Below are 18,990 nucleotides of genomic sequence, written 5' to 3'. Positions count from 1 at the left end.
ACAGACGGCTCAGCGGGGCTGGCGATGGGTGCTGCGGGGAGCAAGCAGGCACCTTCCACCCCTGGCAGGGACACAGCACTTGTCCCCCAGCCTGCTGGGCACTAGCAGCGCTGCTCTCCAGAAGCAGCTCCTGCCCTGCTTCCCTTACTAGCACGATAAAGCTGAGAGAGGACGGAAAGGCCAGAGAGTTTGTCGTGCACAGCCCCGTGTCCCTCCTTAATAAACATGCACACAGGTGACACTTTGCACAGCAGCTCCCCTATGGATCAAGCCAAAGATTCGTCCCCCAGCACCATCATTTTCCTACCTTGCACCCATCCTGCCTTCTCCCGTGGAGACTGTAACGGGCAGCCCTGCCCCAGCAGCATCACCCATCTCCATGGAAGCTAAACCCTCTGCCTGGGACAACCCCACCTGGCACCCAGAGCCTTTTCCCTTCCACCAGCTCCCAACCACCCAGGTTCAAAGCTGAGCAATGTAAAACGTCCCCTGCCAAGGCCAGCGTCTGGCCTCACCCTGCAGAGCTCAGGGCAACAACTGCCCAAGAAAGTTTCCCCAAAGTCTCCAGTCTCACATGGAGCACAGCACAGCACGTGCCAGCTCCGCAACCTGACAGTGTCAGTATAGGGGGAAAAAAAAATACATTTCCAGAGAAAAAGAGCTCATCTGCAGTGCGTCTCATCCAAAACTCCTCCAAGAGGTTATTCTTCCCTTCCTCTCATGTCTGTGAAGCCACACTCACAGTCAGTCACCTAGAGCTTAATGAGCCACTTCGGAGGGTTATTCCTTGTTCAAGCGGGCAGCAGTTCTGCCTGATGGCCACAGGGAGCAAGCTGGATTCAGCTCGGAGAAAATGTGTTTATAAAGCTCTGAGAAAGGTATGGGTGTGCTTCACCACTCCCAGAAAAAGGAACGTGTGTCAAGAAGCCCAGAGGCAGTAAAAATGCCTTTGTCTGACCCCTCAAAACAGAGCTTCTTATTCACCCGAGCTGTGTTATGAAATGGCTCTGCATTTCTACACGCTTGCACCCGTGCTCCCCAAGAGACCCAAGGGCTGCCAAACTCCTCTGGAGCAAGCAGAAGCAGGTGGCCATGGTGGGTTTCCAAAGCGCCGCTCTGCGCCCAGTGTTCCTCCTTACCCTCATCCTCTGTCTCCTTGTGGCTCTGCTCAGCGGCAGCCCTGATGCACAGCTCCCGGGCACGGAGCCCTGCCGCGCTGCTCCCGTCAGAGATGGCTTCTGTCACCACGGCGTCGATGGACAAGCAGGCAGCGCCGTAATATTTGGACAGGGCGACCGCTGCCGCTGTCTTTCCTTGAGAGAGAGAGGAAGGCGGCTTGGTGACATTTGCAGGTGAAGCATTCTCAGCGACAGGCTCTGGAAAGCCCCCCCAGAGGCTTTGCAGGTTTCAAGGACGTTCAGAAAGCACATGTCCCTTTAGGGGACACCACGAGGGAGGCAGCTTCAGCACGGTCAGAAGCGCTGAACTCCAGAGCCAGGTGGATCGCCTCCACCTCCGGTTCAGCCCAGGACTTTGTCCCTTGTGGTGTGACCTCAGCCCTGGGCCAGGACATTGTTTCGAGCCCTGGCCCACCACCACCGTTCGCTACCCTGTGCTGGTGGGTGCCAGCTGGGCGCAGTCTGGGGGTCAGCATGGGCTAGGGGCTGCTCCCATGAGGAAACACGGGCACCAGGCAATGTGGTCCCATGCAGCAAGAGGGACATGGCCACCCCATCTGGGGGGACAAGAGCCTAGCTATAGGGACACAAGATGAGCCACAGCACTGGCACCAGCTAGGCAGAGGCCTGGGACCGTTTCACGGACCAGCAGAGCTGTGGCTTGCCTCGCTTCGCTTCAACTGGCCGACCAAGCACCACGGCCCACCAGGATAAGTCTCTCCTGCTTCCCGCTCTCCTTGCAGCCAACAGCTCACGCACCTGTCCGAGGTGCCCCATGGACGATGATGACGATCCCTCTGCGGCTTCCGCCTGTGCGCCGTTCGGCAGAGATATCGATGCCCAGGTGGCGGGCGATGGCCCTACGGACAGGGCTGTCGGCCAGCTCTCCTGCAGCCTCCTTGCTGCTGCTGGTGCTCTGCTGGTGCTCTGCTGTGTAGAACCAGGTAGAAAAGTCAGCCTCCTGCCTCCCTGGGACCCTGATCGCCCTCCCCATCCCCTCAGACCCTGGGAGAGGAGACTGCTGAAAGCAATGTCACAGCCCAGATCTCATCGTGCCCGTCCTCGAGGCTCGCGCAGATCCAGCTGCTGGCGAAGGGGCCTGTTCAGAGCACAGTAAGTGGGGTGGCAGGAGGAGGAAAGAGCATCTGGCAACACCCAGGAGGCCTGGGCCACATCTTCCATGAACCCTCCCCACGGTCCTCATGGGAGTTTGGTCCCGGGTCCTGGTGCCTAAGGGGGGTGACAGGTGCAACTGGGCATTGGGAACAGTCCCGAGGGAGATGGCACCAGGCTGCAGTGAAGCAATGGAGGTGGCACTGAAGTCCACCGCTGGGGCCCTTTTGCCACAACGGACAAAATAGGTGAAGAGCTTCGGGTTACCACCCGTCCCGCGTCTTTCCTTAACACCTTCCTCCTCCTCTTCCCCGCATTCAGATTCTGAATTCACCCTGTTGGACTGGCTTTCATCGAAAAGGGAGGGGGGAACGACCGAGCTACGGGCTGAGGTGCTGCCAACAACCCCAGCGGAGTGCTTTCTGCCCCCATCTGACAGGTGCCAGGCACCTTCAGAGCTGGCCGAGGAGGAAGGACGTGGGGAAGGAATGGCAACCTGCTCTTGGCCATTCCCACTTTGCAGGGCCACAAGCAAAAGCAAAACTCTCCTAAGGAGGGAGACTCCCAAGGCACCGAGGAGCCTGTCCAGGGGTATTCTGAGCTTGTGCTTGTGTTGCCGCGAAGGAACAAATCTAAACCAGCTCGTTATATTAGACTTGGTCCTACAGGCTGAAGAACTCATCTGAGCCTGCTCTTTGTGGCTGAGGGACACAAGGGGACACCCTGATGATTTCCCCAGTGTGTGGCAGTAAGATATGAGCTTGCTTTAGCTGCACTCAGAGCTGCGAGAGGATGCGTCTTACAAGCCACAGGTTTTCACCTAGCAATTCCTCCACCAAGCTGGGGAACAGGCGGCTGCTAAAAGCACGGGCTTTCCGTGGAGAATGAGGTCATGGAGAACTCAGGGTACGCAGCCTGGACTCCCTGCTGTGTCCACACTCAGGACAGACCATGCCAAACCCTCACCCTTGTCCTGGTCCGCTGGGTCCCCAGTCTTGGGCTTTGCTTGATCATCCTGCAGCCCCTTCTGGTCCTGAGAGTACTCCAGCACCTCTGGGGGCAGCTTCTCACCCGGGCCACGCAGAGGCAGCAACAAGGTGTTGCGGCTGTCGTAGTCTTTCAGCATGCGCAGGACCTGTGCGTGGAGGGACGAGAAACCACATACAGGAGGGGTTTCTTGACCACACGAACACACTGCCCAGCCAACCAGTCTTCTCCCTCATGCCTTCCTCCCAGCACGGACTACCCAAGCACCCCCCTCGGCCTGGCAGCAGGGCTGGCTGCCCCTCAAGTGCCACCAGGCTGTGCCCTGGGGACTGCCTCCATCTCCCTGGCGCAAGCCCGGGAATGCCACCACAGCACTGTGAAGCTACGGCAGCACGCACACGGGGACCAGACCTTCCCGCTCACCTGCTCCTCCTCACGGTACTGCTGGTCAAACTCCAGCGAGTAAAACTCGATGGGAAACTCGCACGGGTTCTTCACCACCACTGTCCCCTCCGCCCCATGGCTGTATGGCAGCACCGGTCCCAGCTCAAGCACTGGGGGGCTGAACTCCAGCTGCGGCTCCAGACCTTGTCCCGAGACCTGCAGCTGGAGGTGCTGGCTGCTCTGGCAAATGTTAGTCTTCAGCCTCCTTCTGTAGGACTTCTGAAAAGAGAGAAGCACAGAAAGGTCCTGCGCTAAGTCCCAGGTGACAAGGGCCTGGAATTCAACCCTTGCCCCAAGGTCAGCGGTGTCATCGGTACCTCTAAGGTGAATGGAAAACAGGTATTTAATTATAGCAGAGGCTGCAGCACCTGCATGCTGGCTCCAGGTAACTGGGATGGATCCTGGGTGAGGTGTAACTGGCTGTTTGGTGTCAGATCTGAAACAGTCTGTCACATGTTTTCACCCAGTCACGAGGGAGCGCAGCGCTCATGAGAAAGGTCCTCGGGGTTACGCTGCCCAGACACAGCTGTGGCACTGCTGCATCAGGCAAACACCAGCCACGCAAGAGGCAGATGAGCTCTCGCTGGCTAGAAATAAGGGTCATCTTCTCTGCTCAGCGTTTGGCTCTGGCCAAAGCCCAACACAAGCTGGTGGCATCCCTACTAGCAATTATACCGTCCCTGGGACTGTTCCCAGGCATGGAAGCACTTGTGTCCATGCTGTCACACACTGCCAGCTTCCAAGTCACTGTGGCCACATGCAAACTGCCTTTGGGAATGCTCCATCGCTTAAGCTGACTCCCAGACCGCGTGGGAACACGCAGGCAGGTTGGGCCAGAGCCACAGGGACTGCTGGCAGTGTACCGCTACAGGTGACAGTCCCGCCGTGCCCAGGAAGGTGTCTGGCGGCTGTTTTGTCTGCTGGTACCGGCAGCAGGATTAGCCCAGGTTGGCCCTTCCAGGGTTGTCCCCCGCGAGCATGCCAGCTGCTCTGCGCCGGGGCGTTGCAGCCTGCAGATATGCCCACACGAGGTGGAAGGTGAGGGGAGACAGGTGGATCTCCTCCATGTGCCGAGAGGGAGCCACACCGCCGAGCCTGGATGCTCCCTGTGCAACTCCCCGTGGGGATTCCAAAGCGCTTCTCAGAAGTGCGCGCTACAGGGGAAACTGGGGCACAGTGGGTACGGGGCTGGCAGAAAGCTCCATGCGGAGGCCAGACCTCATCCCCTGCGCTGGGCTCTCATTTCCACACTGCCCTGCCAGACCTCCGCGGGGTGACACCTGCCAATCTCACCTCTTCCACGGGTGAAAACCTGACTCGCATGTTGCATCGCTGTCCGGGAGCGAGGGTTCCGGCCGAGGGCAGTGCCTCAAAGACACGGGGCTTGGCTTCCAACTCCTGCAGCAGCTTCCGACGCATGCTCGCTGACAAGCATTTGTCCACCTGGGCACAGAAACCAGGCGTGTGAGGTGGCCTTTGTGGGGACAGACTCTTGGTTCCTGCCGTGCTCTGAGATACTGCCACGGTGCGAAGAGCACCCACGTCCAAACCAGACGTGGCCACCATAACCTGGTGGCACCATAAACGGGAGCAAAGATGTGTAGGCAGGGCAGGCAGATGGGGAGGCGCTGTCCTCAGAGGAGGAGGAATGGGTGAAGATGGCAGAGAAGTGAAGCATCAGCTAACGAACAGGTCCAGGCGAAGCAGCCTTGCCCCGTACCCTCAGAAGCTTCCTCAGCCGAGCTGTAGCCCAAGCGCCCCGGCAGCCACGGGGGCAGAAAGGGCAAGAGAGGCAAAGAAAACCCAACCAAGAAGTTACGTGTCACACCTTGTCTGTGCTTTACCTTAACAGGCTCGTGCACGGTGACGAACCATTGACAGGGGACCTGGAGCTGATTGTGGAGCTGGACAGTTTCTTCCCGACACTGCCCACACTGGACAGCGGAGAACTCCAGCCTGTCCCTGGAGAGGCAGAGGGACGGCACAGTCACGTCGGCACGGAGGCGGACATGGAACGTGGGGCCACCTGCTACCTAGTGAAGGACAGAACATCCAGCTGAGAGACCAGGTGACATCTGCTGCTGTGTCCAGCCTGCTGCCTGCCCCAAAAGGTGGTACCTTGATGGGCAGGAGCACGTCCACCTCTCCCAGTGGCAGGTTGGCGCTTTGTGGGTCAAAGCGCACTCTGAAGGTCTTAGTCTTGCAGCAGGGCAGGCACTTCACATGGTCCAGATCCACACTGAAACCTTGAACAGATGAAAATAAAGCAGCTGAGATACATCTCATGTCGCTTGTGTGTCACAAGCACGTTAAGGCCACGCGGGCGTCCTGGCTGGCAGCTCTGCGAAAGACCCCCTTGTATCCCCGGAGAAGCCTGCTGCTCTTTCTCCCTTGTCACCGCCCAAGGAGAAAGCGTTTTCGCAGCCAGAATCCAAGGTCCACATGGTAAAAATGAAACCCATCAGGCTGAGCTTCAGCAATTCCTTCCTTGGGCATCTCAGGGAAGGATGCACAGACCTCCCCGAAGGAGAATTTCCAACGAAGATTCCGCCATGCTGCGGTGTTCCCTGGACAACAACTTAGAGAAGACACCTGACCACCCCTCAGACACAGCAAGTCACCCTTTGATGGGACACAGCCTTGCCTCAGGGCCTGTCGTGGAAGCCTGTTTTGATACACCAGAGGATCTCACAGGCTCTTTTCTCAATAAAGGCTCAACTGAAGGGCTATGACATCATGAAGTCTAAACAAAGCACTTCCAAACCACAAAGGGTCCCGTCCGTTTGCAACACGAGCCCACAGAGAGCACAAAACCTCGGCTGTCACTCATGGTAGCCAAGAGCAGAAGATGATGAGAGGTGACCAAGGTGATCAGCCCACCTAGTCCCTGAAATGAGGTGTCAGGGCAGTCCCAGGCAGACCAGGTCTCTGGGCACTGCTGGCCAGGAGAATTCAGGCTCTAAAGCACCGAGCAGGGGGCAGTCAGGAAGAAAAAAGCTGTACAAACAGGCACGCAACACGCCCCCACACACCCAGTGACTTAAGCTCATCTGTCAAGCCCACGGGAAGTCCCTCCAGCACTGGTTACCTGTGCCACACAAGGCACGTCTATCAGCGAGGAAGGACACAGGCAACCGCCCGGGGTTGGTGATCTTCACAAGGTGCGTGCGGACGGTACCAGGAATGACACAGCCAAAGTCCAGGATGTACTCAGGCAGCTGAACTCTGAAAGGAAGAGAGACATTCCTTAAACCACAGCCCGGCTACATCTCCAGGTGGACAGAAGACACAAATAAAGTGGGTATTTGCTGCTGTAAAAACCCAGCTCAAGCCTGTGAAAGCCAAGGCCTGACCACCTGGTAGTAACACTTCGGTAAGTCATGGAGGGTGCAGGTCCTAGGTTTTATCAGCTACCATTGGGACCTCAACACAAAATTGTGTTTAACTGGTCACAGCTCCTCGGCTACAAAGAGCCACTGTGGCTAAGTCCACCAGACCTCCACTGGCCTCAGTGGAACTGCTAACCTGGTGTACAGCCCAAGCCTGAAATCGCTTCAGGACCTTGCAATGAGATTCGCCTGCACAGGCAATCTTCCCCGCTCTGCAGCCAGGTCTGTCCCCAGAGCAGCCCCGGGAAAGGCAGGAATCGGCACCGACAGCGTTCAAGGGCAGCTCCTTCTCCAGAGCAATCCCACTCGGGAAAGCGCATAAGTGGTCTGTTTTGCAGAGCATTTTCTTCCTGAACTGGAGCCTACCGTGCCCCTGCCTCATCAGGAAGGAGCAGAGGGAAGGACCAAGTCACCCAGGCAAGCCCTACGGTCCCACCAGCATCTACACCCCCTGCTTTAGGGTTTCTCAGCCCGTGCGATTCCCTGCTGGCTTTGCTTAGCGTGGCCTGTTAGTTGGAACAAAGATGCCAGCTTTGAGTTGCCTCTTTCAGAGCTGGTCAGCAGGGACGGTGTCTGTGCTGTCTGGAGGGGCTGGATGGTCTGCACTGGACCCCCTCAGCACTAAGAGCAGAACCCAGCATCTGTGGGGAGCTGAGCACCCCAGGGTGGCACTATGAAGTGAGGACACTCGGCTGCTCACAAGGAGCACGTCAAAGCTACCAGGGTCAGACCCTTTCTGCAGTGCCCAGCTACTGCCAGCTCTGCAGACACCAGGAGCTCTCGGGAGCAGGGGTGCACTGCTGGGTGTCACCCTCGGGGCACCTGGAGTCTCTACTAACTTGAGAAGCCTCCGACGAGCACGCTGGTCAAAGGCCGCTTCCTCTGGGGGGCCGGAGCTGAGAGCTTTCTGCTGCTCCAGGGCATGTTCCTCTATCAGCAACTGCTCCACCTGCAGCTGCAGCTGCGTGTCCCACTGAGGCAAGGAAAGAGAGCGGCTGGTTAGCAAAGGTCCTGCCCAAGGCACAGGCTTGTCTCTGAGAGAGGATCCCACCCTGATCTTGTTGAGAGGGGCGATGGAGTCCCTCTGCCTCGCTGCTCAGCGTCTGTGACACCTCCTGCTCCCTTAGTCAAGACCTGATCTCAAGGGAAACAGACTCCAGCACCTTCGCCTGCCCAGTCACTGCCATAAAAGCTGATCTGGCCAGACAAACAGACAGGCAGGCCAGGAACCTTCCAGAGCTCCGAGTATTTGCCTGCCCCCAACCAGTGCCAGAGCAGCTTGGACAGCAGCTCTCTTGGAAAGGGAGCCACGAGAAAGCTGATGCCTCTTGGAGATGACCGCTGACAGCACAGCCCCAGGGCGCAGTCAGGCTGCTGCTGGTAAGCTGGGTCGTGAGCAACAAACCCCTCAGACACGACCCGCAGCTCCTTCAAAGTGCCGGGAACTCAGTCACTTGAGCACGGCCTTCAGGAGCTCTCCCTGAGGCAGTCGGGGAGCTGGTGCATCTGCTGGAGGGACAACAGCCAGAGCTGGGCAGCCCCTGGGGCAGCGCTGAGCTGACACATGCTCGTGGCCAGGTGCGGGCAGGGAGGTCCCAAGTGCCAGCAGGGCCCCAGGAAGCCTGCTGTGAGGTGCCCAGGGCTCGAGTGACACAGGGGCAGGGTGGCACATGCCAAATGGGGCTTCTCACTGCGGTGTCCGCGTCGTCCCTGGGTGGCTCCGCGGCTGCAGCCTCCCCCAGAGCAACTGCTTCAGCTCTCTGGCTGTCCTTTGCCATCTTCTCTTTGGCCTCTTTGAGGACCTTCTCATATTTTGCATTTCCTGGAGGAAGAAGCGATCCACAAATAGAAGCGTGGACGCCGTGCCAATCCCACTTAAGCTGGGAAGCCCCACTCCCCTGATGCTGGCCTCTCCCAGAAACAAACTCCTTGAGCAATCTATGGGAAGTGGATGCTGCTGCTCCTCTCTGAATCCTGACGTTCACTACCACCCACCTTCCCCCCTACAGAGGAGCATCCCATCCCCTGCAACGCGATGGCAAATCCAACCCTGCCAACATCCCTGCCAGCCCGCGTTACAGCTTCCCCAAGCTTTTCTGCCCGGCCGCCACCTTCCCAGGCCTCCGACAGATATGCTGGCAAGCTCTGCAGGGTGGTTCCTGGGGCAAAGCCCACATGGGCTCACCTGCTAGAGACCCAGGAAGCAACCCGAGGGTTGAGTGTTGCTCTGACAGCCCTGAAACCTCCAGGCTCGGTGGGGGTGGGGGTGAGCTGCCCTGTGGGCATATGGCATGGGGAAAAAGCCAGGGGACCTTCCCGTGGAGCAGAGAGGCAGTGCTCACCGCTGATGTTCCTGGGCAGGTCCAAGCAGATCCTGGGAAGGGTCCCTTCTCCTCTCAGGGTGATGCTTGCTGGTTCCAGGTGACCCACTTGAATCTGCAAAGCCCTGCAGAAGACTCCAGGCACTCCTGGCAGGTAACAGACTTTGAGCACTTGCTCCTTGCCAGGTCCAATGTAACCCTGCAGGGCATGGGAGACAAGAGAGGGAATGCACCAAAGAGCGTTTGGTGGGGGGACGGCTCAGGCGATAGGCACACTGAGAAGAGAAAACAGCTTCTCCTATGGAAGAAAACGTCAGACAACACGGCCTTCTAGCTTTCTCGTATCCTAAAAGCTCGAGCCTCCTACACCAGGGTGCAGTATGTCCTTCAGAGGGCTCGTAAGGCTGCATTCCCACAGCACAGACTGCCCTTTGCTCAGCGGGAGCGCAGCTCTGCTGCTCACAGTGCTTACCCTCTGCTAGAAAGAGCCAGACTGAATAAAGAAAAGCTCTTTTACCAGCTGCTGCGGAAGACGAGCTAAGGCCCATGCCCTCAGCAGGGCCAGCAGCTCCTCACACTGCACGTCAGCGGTTGCCAGGCTGCTGCTGAAGGGCCTGACTCATTCATCATCCCAACCAAACATCTCCTGCCTGCGTGGTTACACCAGGGGTGCGTGAGCCCATCCAGACTCACAGCGACCTGCAAACATACATCTCTGGAAATGCAGGAGCAGACCAGGACAAATTCTAGGGAAGAAGGTGTTGCTGGGAAGGACATCTCCTCCCTGGGCTTCCAGAAAGGCTCTCCAAGCCTCAGGCTGGGCTCACACCAGCCACACTGAGAGCACATGGAAGCAGACAGCAGCATGGCTCTGGGTGACCGGGCACAGACGCAGACGCCTTTGGCTCGCCGTCTGCACGCTGGGCTGGACCCTCGGCTCCCCGCTCCCCTGCATGCTGCAGGGGAAGCCGCTGAGCGGGACAGCTCCTGCCACTTGGTCCCCTGAGCCCGTACTCCAGCGCACAGCGCAGCTGCAGCAAAGGTGAGCCCTGCCAAGCTGCCAGCACCCACGCTGCTGCTGCAGCAGCTGGCTGCACGGGTCCAAGCAGAGCTGCGTCTTCGGAAGCCCGCGGGAAGAGGGCATCAGTGTGTCATCCCTTGTAGGAGACGGGCATGAAAACAATGTGAAAGCCATTTGGCTTCCTCTTCCCCTTGCAAAAGGGACAAAGATAGGAACGCTGCTTCAGCTCAAAGACAGCCACGCGGGACTAAGAAGCTGGGGCGCCGGGATGCTGCAAACTCCTCTCCTGGCTGTTCCAGCCCCGATCCTCCCTGACCCCCTCGCTGCCCCACAAAACTGCTGCAAAGCAGCAAAGCTGGAGGAGGGACCAATACAAGGGCTGCTAAAATTTCTGGCAAAGCAGCTTCATGCCCAGGCAAGACAGTATTTCAGCCCTGCTTAGTGCTGGCAGGGGGCAGGTGAGTTCTTACAGGCAGGGACAGGGAGTACGTCCTGCTTGACCACACAACCTGGGGAAGGTGACCCTCACAAGAGCCTGCACCGTCTGGCTCCAGTGTCGGCACAACCACAGAGCTCAGCACTCGGGGTCCAAAGAGCTACCGAAGCCCTCGTGCCTCCCGCCGGCGGCTGCTGCAGGATGCCAGAGCCACCCACCAGCAAAGGCCATGAAGGGGCTCTAGTAGGACCGCGCTTGCTCGACCTTCTCTGCCACCCAGCAGCAGTTGCTTACAGCCCTGGCTCTCCGTGCCGGTTTTGTGGCTCTGTCTTCCTTTTCTTTTTTTCCACCTGCCCCACCACCTTTTTTCCCTATAACCCTCTCCTGCGCAGCCTGGCCAGGGTGAATCACTTGTGCTACTCACCGTGCTGGGCACGGCCAGGGGCACGCCGAGCGGAGGGCTGTCCGCAGCGGCTGCGCTGGAGCCGAGCACCACGTAGGTGAATCCCACCTTCCCTCTGTTCTGCAGGGTGACCTCCGCTTCCTTGACTTTGTTAAACAGCTGGAGAGAAGACAGAGGAGCGGGAAGTTACAGACGCAGGTCTGCTGCTGGGAGTCTCCTTCCCTTTTCCCTGGCTTGAAAGCACATGAACACAGCGCAGAAGCAGGGAGCGCAGGGGAGGTACAGGCACTGCGGTGTCCTGGGTTAACCTGGGCGACCCCCAGCCACAGGGTACCCCTTAGCCCTACGCAGGAACACTATTGACGGCAGCACGTAGAGGTGCAGTAATAAATAAACCAGGGGATACAAGCCCTCTGCTCTTTAAGGTGTCACCTAACAGCCAGCTGAAACAAAAGAGGAGGCATCGAGGCATTTCAGAATAAGAGGCACCTGCATACAAGTATTTGCAAGCAAAACAGAAGCAAAAGTAGAGACAGACAGGGCAACAGCCAAACAGGGCCAACAGCTGGAAGGGTCTGTGGGGATTTTAACTGAAAAGAAGTGCCAATTGTTCTGGGACATTCTCTCCAGCTGCAGTGACTGGAAGCCCAAGTTAACTTCCTCCCCAGTTTATTTTGTTGATTAATCAAGAGCATTAAAAGAAAGCATCTCCTTGGACCTCAGGCTTTAGGAACGGATGGGCGGATGAGGGTCCTGGGGACATGTCCCTTTGGAGATCACCACAGGGTCCTTGCCTGTCCCGGGAGGCAGCGCTCGTTACCTTGAAGAGGAGGAAATCCCAACTATTGGGGGGTAGGGATGGCCATTAAAAAACAACTCTGATGCAGAACGTATCACCCAAAGGCAGTACTTCCAAGCGACAGAGCCAACAGAGTAGCTGGGAAGGGAAGAGCGCCCTAGACCTAGGTGGGCAGCAACGCGCCGGCGACAGTTCCAAGACAAGGACCTCTGCCAAGAGAAGCGTGCGGTACCTGCAGCCCGCAGTCGATCTCCGTCACGTCAAGGAAGTAGTTGATGAGCGAAGCCTCCCCACTCAGCGCAATCTCGTAGGTCGGGCCTCCCTCCACACTGCACAGCGCCGTGACACGGGCAGCAATGTTTGTGCGGCCAACGAAGGTGAAGGTGACGCGCTGGCTCTTGCCCGGCGGCAGCACGCCGTACAGTGGCAGGACATCAAAAACCTGGAGGCAGGGGAGGAGAGATGGAGATGTCGAGCGTGGAAATTGATGCAGTAGAGCAGCCGTGGCTTGGAGCAAAGTACAGATGTGGCTGGAGGGGCCTCTTCATCACAGGCGAGATCACCCTAATCTCATTCTGCATCCATTCCACTTACCGGTGGGAGAGACCCTGGGAAAAATCTTCTCCCATACTAATTAATGTATTAATACACTAAATTAATTTGGGATGTCTCCTGGCAGCAAGACATTCTCTCAGCTGAAGAACTTGCCTTTAAAAACACTTTTTACTGCCTTCAGAAAGACACAAGACTTGGAGATGAGAGCCCTTGGAGCTGGGGGTGGACTCCAGCCCAGCTCGTCTAACTCCTGACACTTTTCACTCTCTCTCCGACCCGCACACTGCTCTCGCAAAAGCTACTGCAAAAATTTCCTACCGAGCACCTGATGAGTAACAAGACGAATAACACCCTCCACAGGCGCTGCACAGGCAGGACCCTCGGTCAGCCCTACATGGCCGGTTGCTTCAGCAGCGCTGCGCAACGTGCTGGGAGGGATGCGAGGCCACTCCGTGAGCAGCACCGAGGGCCACCAGTGGCAGCGGGGGCTACGTAACTGCTTGCCACGCTGGGAGCCCAGCGGGGAAGTGAGACAGATGCCCACTTACCTCCTCCGGTCCCGAGGGGAGGGGCTCCACCTCCACAAACCGCATCCTTTCCTGGGTCCTCACTGGCCTCCGACTTTCCAGCTCCACAGCAGCGGACGGCAGCAGCTGGAAAACAAGCACCATGGGCTACAGGAGGCAGCTGGCTGGGCTGAGGGGGATCACTGTGCTGCAGGCTCCACCGCCTCATCGAGCCAAGAGCAGCTAAGATGGGACACAGGCACACACCAAGTACGGGGACGCCTGTGCCATTAGCCGAGTGTGGGTCCAAGACCCGTGCGGATGAGACACGAGGTGCAGGTGGAGCCCGTGTCACACCGGCAGGCGGGCTCGGACCCACCGGCTTGCACGAGGAAGCGGGGTGCTCCCAGCACCCTGTCCTGGCAGGGACCTCGAGGGCACGTTGCACCCTCATGCCACCCCAGCTTTGCTCACTCCTGCCCAAGAAACGCACCAAACACCCCACCCCTGGACAGCTCAGGTTCTCCATGACAATAATAGGAATGCAGCTGCAAGCGAGAAGTGTCAAAAATGGGAAATAAGGACTTCAGAAGTCCTTGGCACAGCTGTCCCATTTCAGGTGGTGCTTAGCTTTCCCCTTGTGCACTCATCAGTGCTGGAGGGCTGAGGATCGCCATTTCTCTCGAATAACACCATCCTGAAAAAGGCAGCTGAGATGTTTTTCTGTCTTGCAGCAGCTGAGGGCTGGTGTTTAACCTCAGAGGTGCCATCCTTTAAACGGAACCTCGTCCCTGGGCTTCTGACCCCTATTTATAAGCAAGGGCTTTGTGATTGCTCTTGAAGTTTAAGAATACCTGCTGCTTCGGTAACATGAAGGAGGGCTTTGCGCTGGGGCTCTGACATGGGCAGGGTATGTACAGCACATCCTCAGACCTAACCAGAGGCTACATCTCTCCAAGGAGATAAAGCACTGGGGAGGGCTGAGCCTTCTCACATCTCAGTGCTCTTTCTGTTGTCTCCACATCTTCCAGCCTGCAAAGCTTTGCCAAGGGCATATTCCCAAAGACGCTAACCCACATCTTTCCCAGGCTTATGGTCTCCCACCTCCCCAGGAAGGCTACATGGGCATTGCCTTGATACAGTGACACAAGCAGAAGACAACGCTGCAACCCAGATATATCCTTTGAAGCAATTTTGGATCCTACCTAGCCATATCCCCTTGAATTTCCCTGCTTTATCTGTGCATACATGGCAACAAAGCAGGGCACAAAAATGATTTCATGCTTCTATCTGAAAACATTCAGCCGCGCTATTCTTTATGCCTACCAGGTATCCTTTTTCCTGATTCAGAAAACACGTGCAGAGCTACAACATTAAAACCACTGATATTTAGATGTCAGCAGGTGCGACCCCCCTCCTTGAACTTAACACCAACTCCGGCACTTTCAGAACCTCCTGTGCTCTCCTATATCCTTTTTTATTGCCCCAGGAGCAGCCTCTGTCCCACGTGATGCAAAAGGCGCCATCAGCTCCCACTAGCACCGAGGCCAAGCTCCAAAGCACCGAGGCTCACCAGGAAGGTCAGCAGACCAAAGGCTGTTTTCCATACGAAGAGGAAAAGACAGCAACTTTGTCAAGTCTCCATTTATAAAAAGGCAGCTCTGTGGCCATCGCTGCAATACCAGGGCTCGGGCGAAGGCAGAGACGTGACAACGGGTGGCTCTAGCTGGGGCTGAGAAGATGGCACATGGAGACCAGTACTGGGCAGGGCTTGACAGAGGAAGGGAACTGGAAGCCTCCACATCACGGTGCAGGTAAAACCCCTCCTTTCACAGTGCAAAAAAAACCCAACCAAAAAACCCCAACCTCACCATAGGTCAGGAGGACCTGAATGGGCTTCTCCAAACAACACTACCCTACTTGTCCCTCCCCATAAGCCCCGTGTCCAGCTGCTGGCCCTGCTGCCCAGCCCACTCTCAAGGCACATGGCAGCAGGGCAGCAAAAAAGGGACGCTGGCACCAGCACGGCTTTTTGGTGGCAAGCTGGGGGAGGCAACGCAAAACAGTGAGTGTACAAGAAAATCTACCTTTGCTTCCAGGGAGTCCTCTGCATCTGCTGGCTCTTGGGCAGGATCCCCCACTGCTCCCAGGGCTTCAGCTGGCTCCTCTATGCATCCATCAGTGACACTGCTCTCTGCAGATGCCGAGTGCTCCGAGCAGGCTCCCTCCTCCTTTGGTGGCTGGGGTTTGATGAAAGGTTTAGGTGCTGGAGGGCTGAACCTGGAAGAAACCGTAACTTCAATCATGAAGCTGCAGCAGGAGGGAGGAAGACCTGGAGAAGCAGTTCCTTGGCAGGACGTGGCCCCTGGGTGGGCACTGGTGCCGCCAGCCCAGGAATGGATCCGACCTGGCAGCTCCAGAACCAGGATGCAGCAGGTCAATGCTGGGGGCTGCCCAGGGACAACGCCGGTCCAGCAGTGGCAACTGCTTGCAATGAGGAACTGCAGATATCAGAGGTGAACACCTTGCAGGGAGACAAAAGGACAAACTGCACAAAAAGGTGGGACTGAGACACAAAGGGGCAGATCTGGATGGTGATGAGCCAGCACAGACCCAGTGCCGCAAGGAGGTTTTCAGCTCTTCTAGGTATTCACCCTGAATTTTCCCCTGGGCGGTTACGCACAGCTGCGGGTCAGGACCAGCAGTGGCGATGGCAGGAGCAGGGACGGAGCCCGCCGCCTGCTGTGCCTGAACCCCGACGGAGCCGGCACGAGCCCAGCACGGGACACCTTCGCACACGCAAGGAACACGGGAAGACATGTCAAGCGGCTCCAGGCAGAGACTCACAATTAAACAGCCCATTGATCCCCGATGAGCACCAAAGCAGCCGCGATTAGTGCTTTGGGGAAGGAAACGCTGGTCATTTTTAATCAATCTATTCCAATCGCGACACCGAGATTCAGCTCCCTGCCGTGCCGCAGGTACTCCCTGGCTGCAAAACAGCAGCTCGAACCGCACCTCGCGCCAAAAAGGCTGCAGCTCTGCTGAAACGAGCTTCTAACCGGTGTGGCACGTCCTGATGCCATCATTACCTCCCCAGCATTTTCTAAACACAAACTGTTGGAGGACAAATTTGACAAATGGTTCAGCAAAGCAGTTCAACCGCTCGTTTTGCAAACAGAGCCGAGTTTATCCTTTGAGCAACAGCAGCCAGTAAAAAGCGTATGGGTTAACGTTTTCAGAATTCCCAAATGACTCCAACTATGGTCCCTGTATGAAATTGCAGCAGGTGCTCACAGTAGCTCTGCTTGGATTTCCAACGCCACGTGGAGGGACGCGCTCGGGCCATGCCTACCTGCCGCTGTTCCTATTCGTAAACGTTCCCCCCGCAGTCAAACACGGCACATTTTTTACAGCTGGGAATTCAGTGCCTTGAACCACGGGCTCCAAACAAAGATTTGTCTTTAGTATCTAAGGCTGGTTTTCGTTTCTGGATTACAGGCTCTGCTCTTTACAACCTGGAAGAGATCCCGCCTGACTTGCCCTCCCTACAGCGACATGCAAGAACACGGCTTCGCCCAGGTGAGCCCCTGACAGCCCTCCCTCCGCCTGCTGCTGGGACGCCACGGGGACCCCGAGCAACAGCTCGGCACCATCCGTGGGGAAGAACAAACCAGGGCTGGAGGGGATGAAGGCGCTCGCTCAGCCCTGCAGCGCATCGCCCACCTACGGTCCCACCCACGCAACCTCTGCTCCTCTCAGCCCAGGCACCCGGGTGCATGTTGGGGGGCCCTGACGGGCGACCAAACTGCCCAACACCTCCAGCGGCCGCTGACTTGGGCAGCTCCGTAAGGATGAGATAAATCCAGCTCAGCTGGGACAGTGGTGCTTTTGGGCAGCCTGCAGCTGCACGCTACCTTTCCCTGGCGGCAGGGGAGATGCCCACAGTGTCGGGCCACCAAGAGGAGCACCTCAACACCCTCCAGCCACGCACCAGCCCACGCACCCGTTGGGCGCCTGGGTCCGGCTGTCATCGCGGCAGCTGTCCCAGAACCGCTCGCTACGATGCACATGGTGAGGAAATGAAACCGCAGCTCTTAGAGTGGCTCGTGATAAATAATGCGGCTTAGTAACAGCTCCCGAGGAGAGGGAAACCCCCAAGATGGAAAAGCCATAATCATTTATTAAGGTACCTCTAGTTCTACAGAATGGTTTGAGGCAACTTCACCAGACCGTGGTGCCTAGACAACAACAGTATTTTTCCCTCTAAAGTAGAAGCCCTCCGGGACCCAGTGCTGGGAGATGATGTGATTAGCAAGTCCTGCTGCAGAGAAGCGTGAAGCAGCACAGCCAGGGACTCTTTCCAGTGGGGGAAAGTCAAAAAGAACAACAATGAGCATCACATGAAAAGGAAGGGAGTGAGGAACCTGAGATGTCAACAGAAAGCTGACCCCAAGGACACGACATCTTCCTGGCACTGAAGGAAAGGGGGTTGGTCCTGGGAAAGAAGGGCAAGATGATGAGATGTTCGGCATCAGCCCAGGCTTGAGGTAACCCTTTCTCAGAATCGGGACCTTCTGGGCAGCCTCCAGCACTTTCAGAGCAAGGCTGTGAACGCAGGGATGAAGGCAAGGAGCAGAGAGCGGCTCCTCCACCTGCAGAAGGCACCAGCCCCAAAGCAGAGGGGCCAAAGGGCTGCGGAAGTGCCTCCACCAGCACGCTGGAGTGGAGATGAGGAGCCTCCTGACATAAGCAGGTCAGCCTGGGGCTGGAGGGGCTGACAGCAAGGTGTTAACCCCCCTGCGTCCATCTCACCCAACCTGACCACCCGTCAGATGAGACAAAATGGATCCAGGTATTAACAGGGGGGATTCAATGGCAGCACAGGCACACTGACAGCAGGGAGAGAAGAGTCCTTCCTGCTAGGGCCAGGACAGCCTTGTGCCACCCACCATCCAAACCGCTGAGACATTAGGAAAAAAAATCATCTCAGCCTGTCTCTTGGTTTCTGAGCCTCCTAAGGACACAGCTTCACACCACTCCCCACACCCACCTCCCAAAATAGAGGAGCCAGAAATCACACCGCTTCTGCAAACCGCACGTGAAGATTCAGGCAGGATGACGTGACCTTGCCAGCTCAGGCTGTGCGAGAGCCACCACCAGCAGGACAGACACCCCAGAACGGTGATCGGAAGGCCCGAGGTCCCTGCAGGTCCTGCCAGCACCAAGGACACGTGCCAGGAGCCACCACCCCTTTGCATTAAATGCAGGAGTTTTAACAGCGCTGAGGCTGCTGCCCTGGTGCGTGGCACCCACACGCCCAGCATCCTTGCCCAGGCCCCCAGGAACCACACGCTGGTGCATCCCTTAGGCACAGCCGAAGTACCGGGGGAAAACAAGCCCCCCAACAAAGCCCCAGCTCTGTCACAGGGCAAAGCACCAGAGACCATGCACCCCTGAGGCATCTAAACAGGCTTATGGACCCCGACGATGCACTTTGATTTGTCCTGCAGGCCAACAGACTTAGATTGAAAAGGGACTTTGGAACAAGCAAGACAGCTCAAGGGTGTTTGAAACTGAAAACAAAACAATGTGATACAGAAGTAAACTCAAAACCTGCCCAGTGCACCCTGTGGGAACACGTGGCTTGAGCTGGGCCACCTGGCCAGCAGCTGGGGAAGGTGGTGGTGATGGTCTGCCCTCGCCAAGAGCAAACTCGAAACTGCATTTTGTCCCAATGCCCTGATGCCTATTTCTTTGCTAGGATAAATTCCTCTGCTGAGCTAAGATTTGTGCATTTACTGAACCACCTGTTGACATTCAGACCAGGCAGCGCGG

The 18,990-nt window shown here is 57.2% G+C and overlaps 3 protein-coding genes across 6 annotated transcripts in view; all 3 read right to left on the bottom strand.

Moving 5' to 3' along the window:
• The window catches only part of LOC308057364 (hydrocephalus-inducing protein homolog), a gene marked incomplete at its 5' end in the record, with an annotated part of 100,615 nt that overhangs the window by 21,415 nt on the left and 60,210 nt on the right, over nt 1-18,990 (bottom strand). Inside the window, 4 exons of the mRNA XM_080411483.1 lie at nt 8,458-8,539; nt 8,803-8,933; nt 9,454-9,631; nt 11,314-11,457. Of these exons, the coding sequence (XP_080267609.1) occupies nt 8,458-8,539; nt 8,803-8,933; nt 9,454-9,631; nt 11,314-11,457 (535 nt within the window). The remainder of the gene's footprint in view (nt 1-8,457; nt 8,540-8,802; nt 8,934-9,453; nt 9,632-11,313; nt 11,458-18,990) is intronic.
• On the bottom strand, nt 14-8,287 carry LOC308057380 (hydrocephalus-inducing protein-like). 4 transcript variants are annotated; one of them, XR_013925239.1, is made up of 4 exons: nt 7,951-8,287; nt 6,811-6,947; nt 1,938-5,968; nt 14-1,313 (listed from the first exon to the last, which is right to left on the bottom strand). XR_013925239.1 is itself a non-coding variant. In XM_080411494.1 (4 exons), the coding sequence occupies exons 2-4, from the start codon at nt 3,415-3,417 to the stop codon at nt 892-894; spliced, it is 753 nt and encodes a 250-aa protein (XP_080267620.1). In that variant the 5' UTR covers nt 3,418-5,968; nt 6,811-7,165; the 3' UTR covers nt 14-891. The 4 variants fall into 4 exon arrangements, 2 of the variants coding, with proteins under 2 accessions (XP_080267620.1, XP_080267621.1); XR_013925240.1 differs by lacking the exons at nt 6,811-6,947; nt 7,951-8,287 and having other exon boundaries at nt 1,938-5,165; nt 5,567-5,755; nt 5,841-6,265; XM_080411494.1 differs by lacking the exon at nt 7,951-8,287 and having other exon boundaries at nt 1,938-2,108; nt 3,258-5,968; nt 6,811-7,165.
• LOC308057382 (hydrocephalus-inducing protein-like) lies at nt 11,260-18,636 on the bottom strand. The gene is made up of 3 exons (XM_080411497.1): nt 15,240-18,636; nt 13,195-13,299; nt 11,260-12,533 (listed from the first exon to the last, which is right to left on the bottom strand). Exons 1-3 carry the CDS (start codon nt 15,456-15,458, stop codon nt 12,255-12,257), a joined length of 603 nt encoding a protein of 200 aa, XP_080267623.1. The 5' UTR covers nt 15,459-18,636; the 3' UTR covers nt 11,260-12,254.

The sequence above is a fragment of the Falco punctatus genome (assembly GCF_963210335.1).
Source record: "Falco punctatus genome assembly, contig: scaffold_28, whole genome shotgun sequence".
NCBI classification, from domain to species: Eukaryota; Metazoa; Chordata; class Aves; order Falconiformes; family Falconidae; genus Falco; species Falco punctatus.
This window is presented reverse-complemented; position numbering and strand designations above follow the sequence as displayed.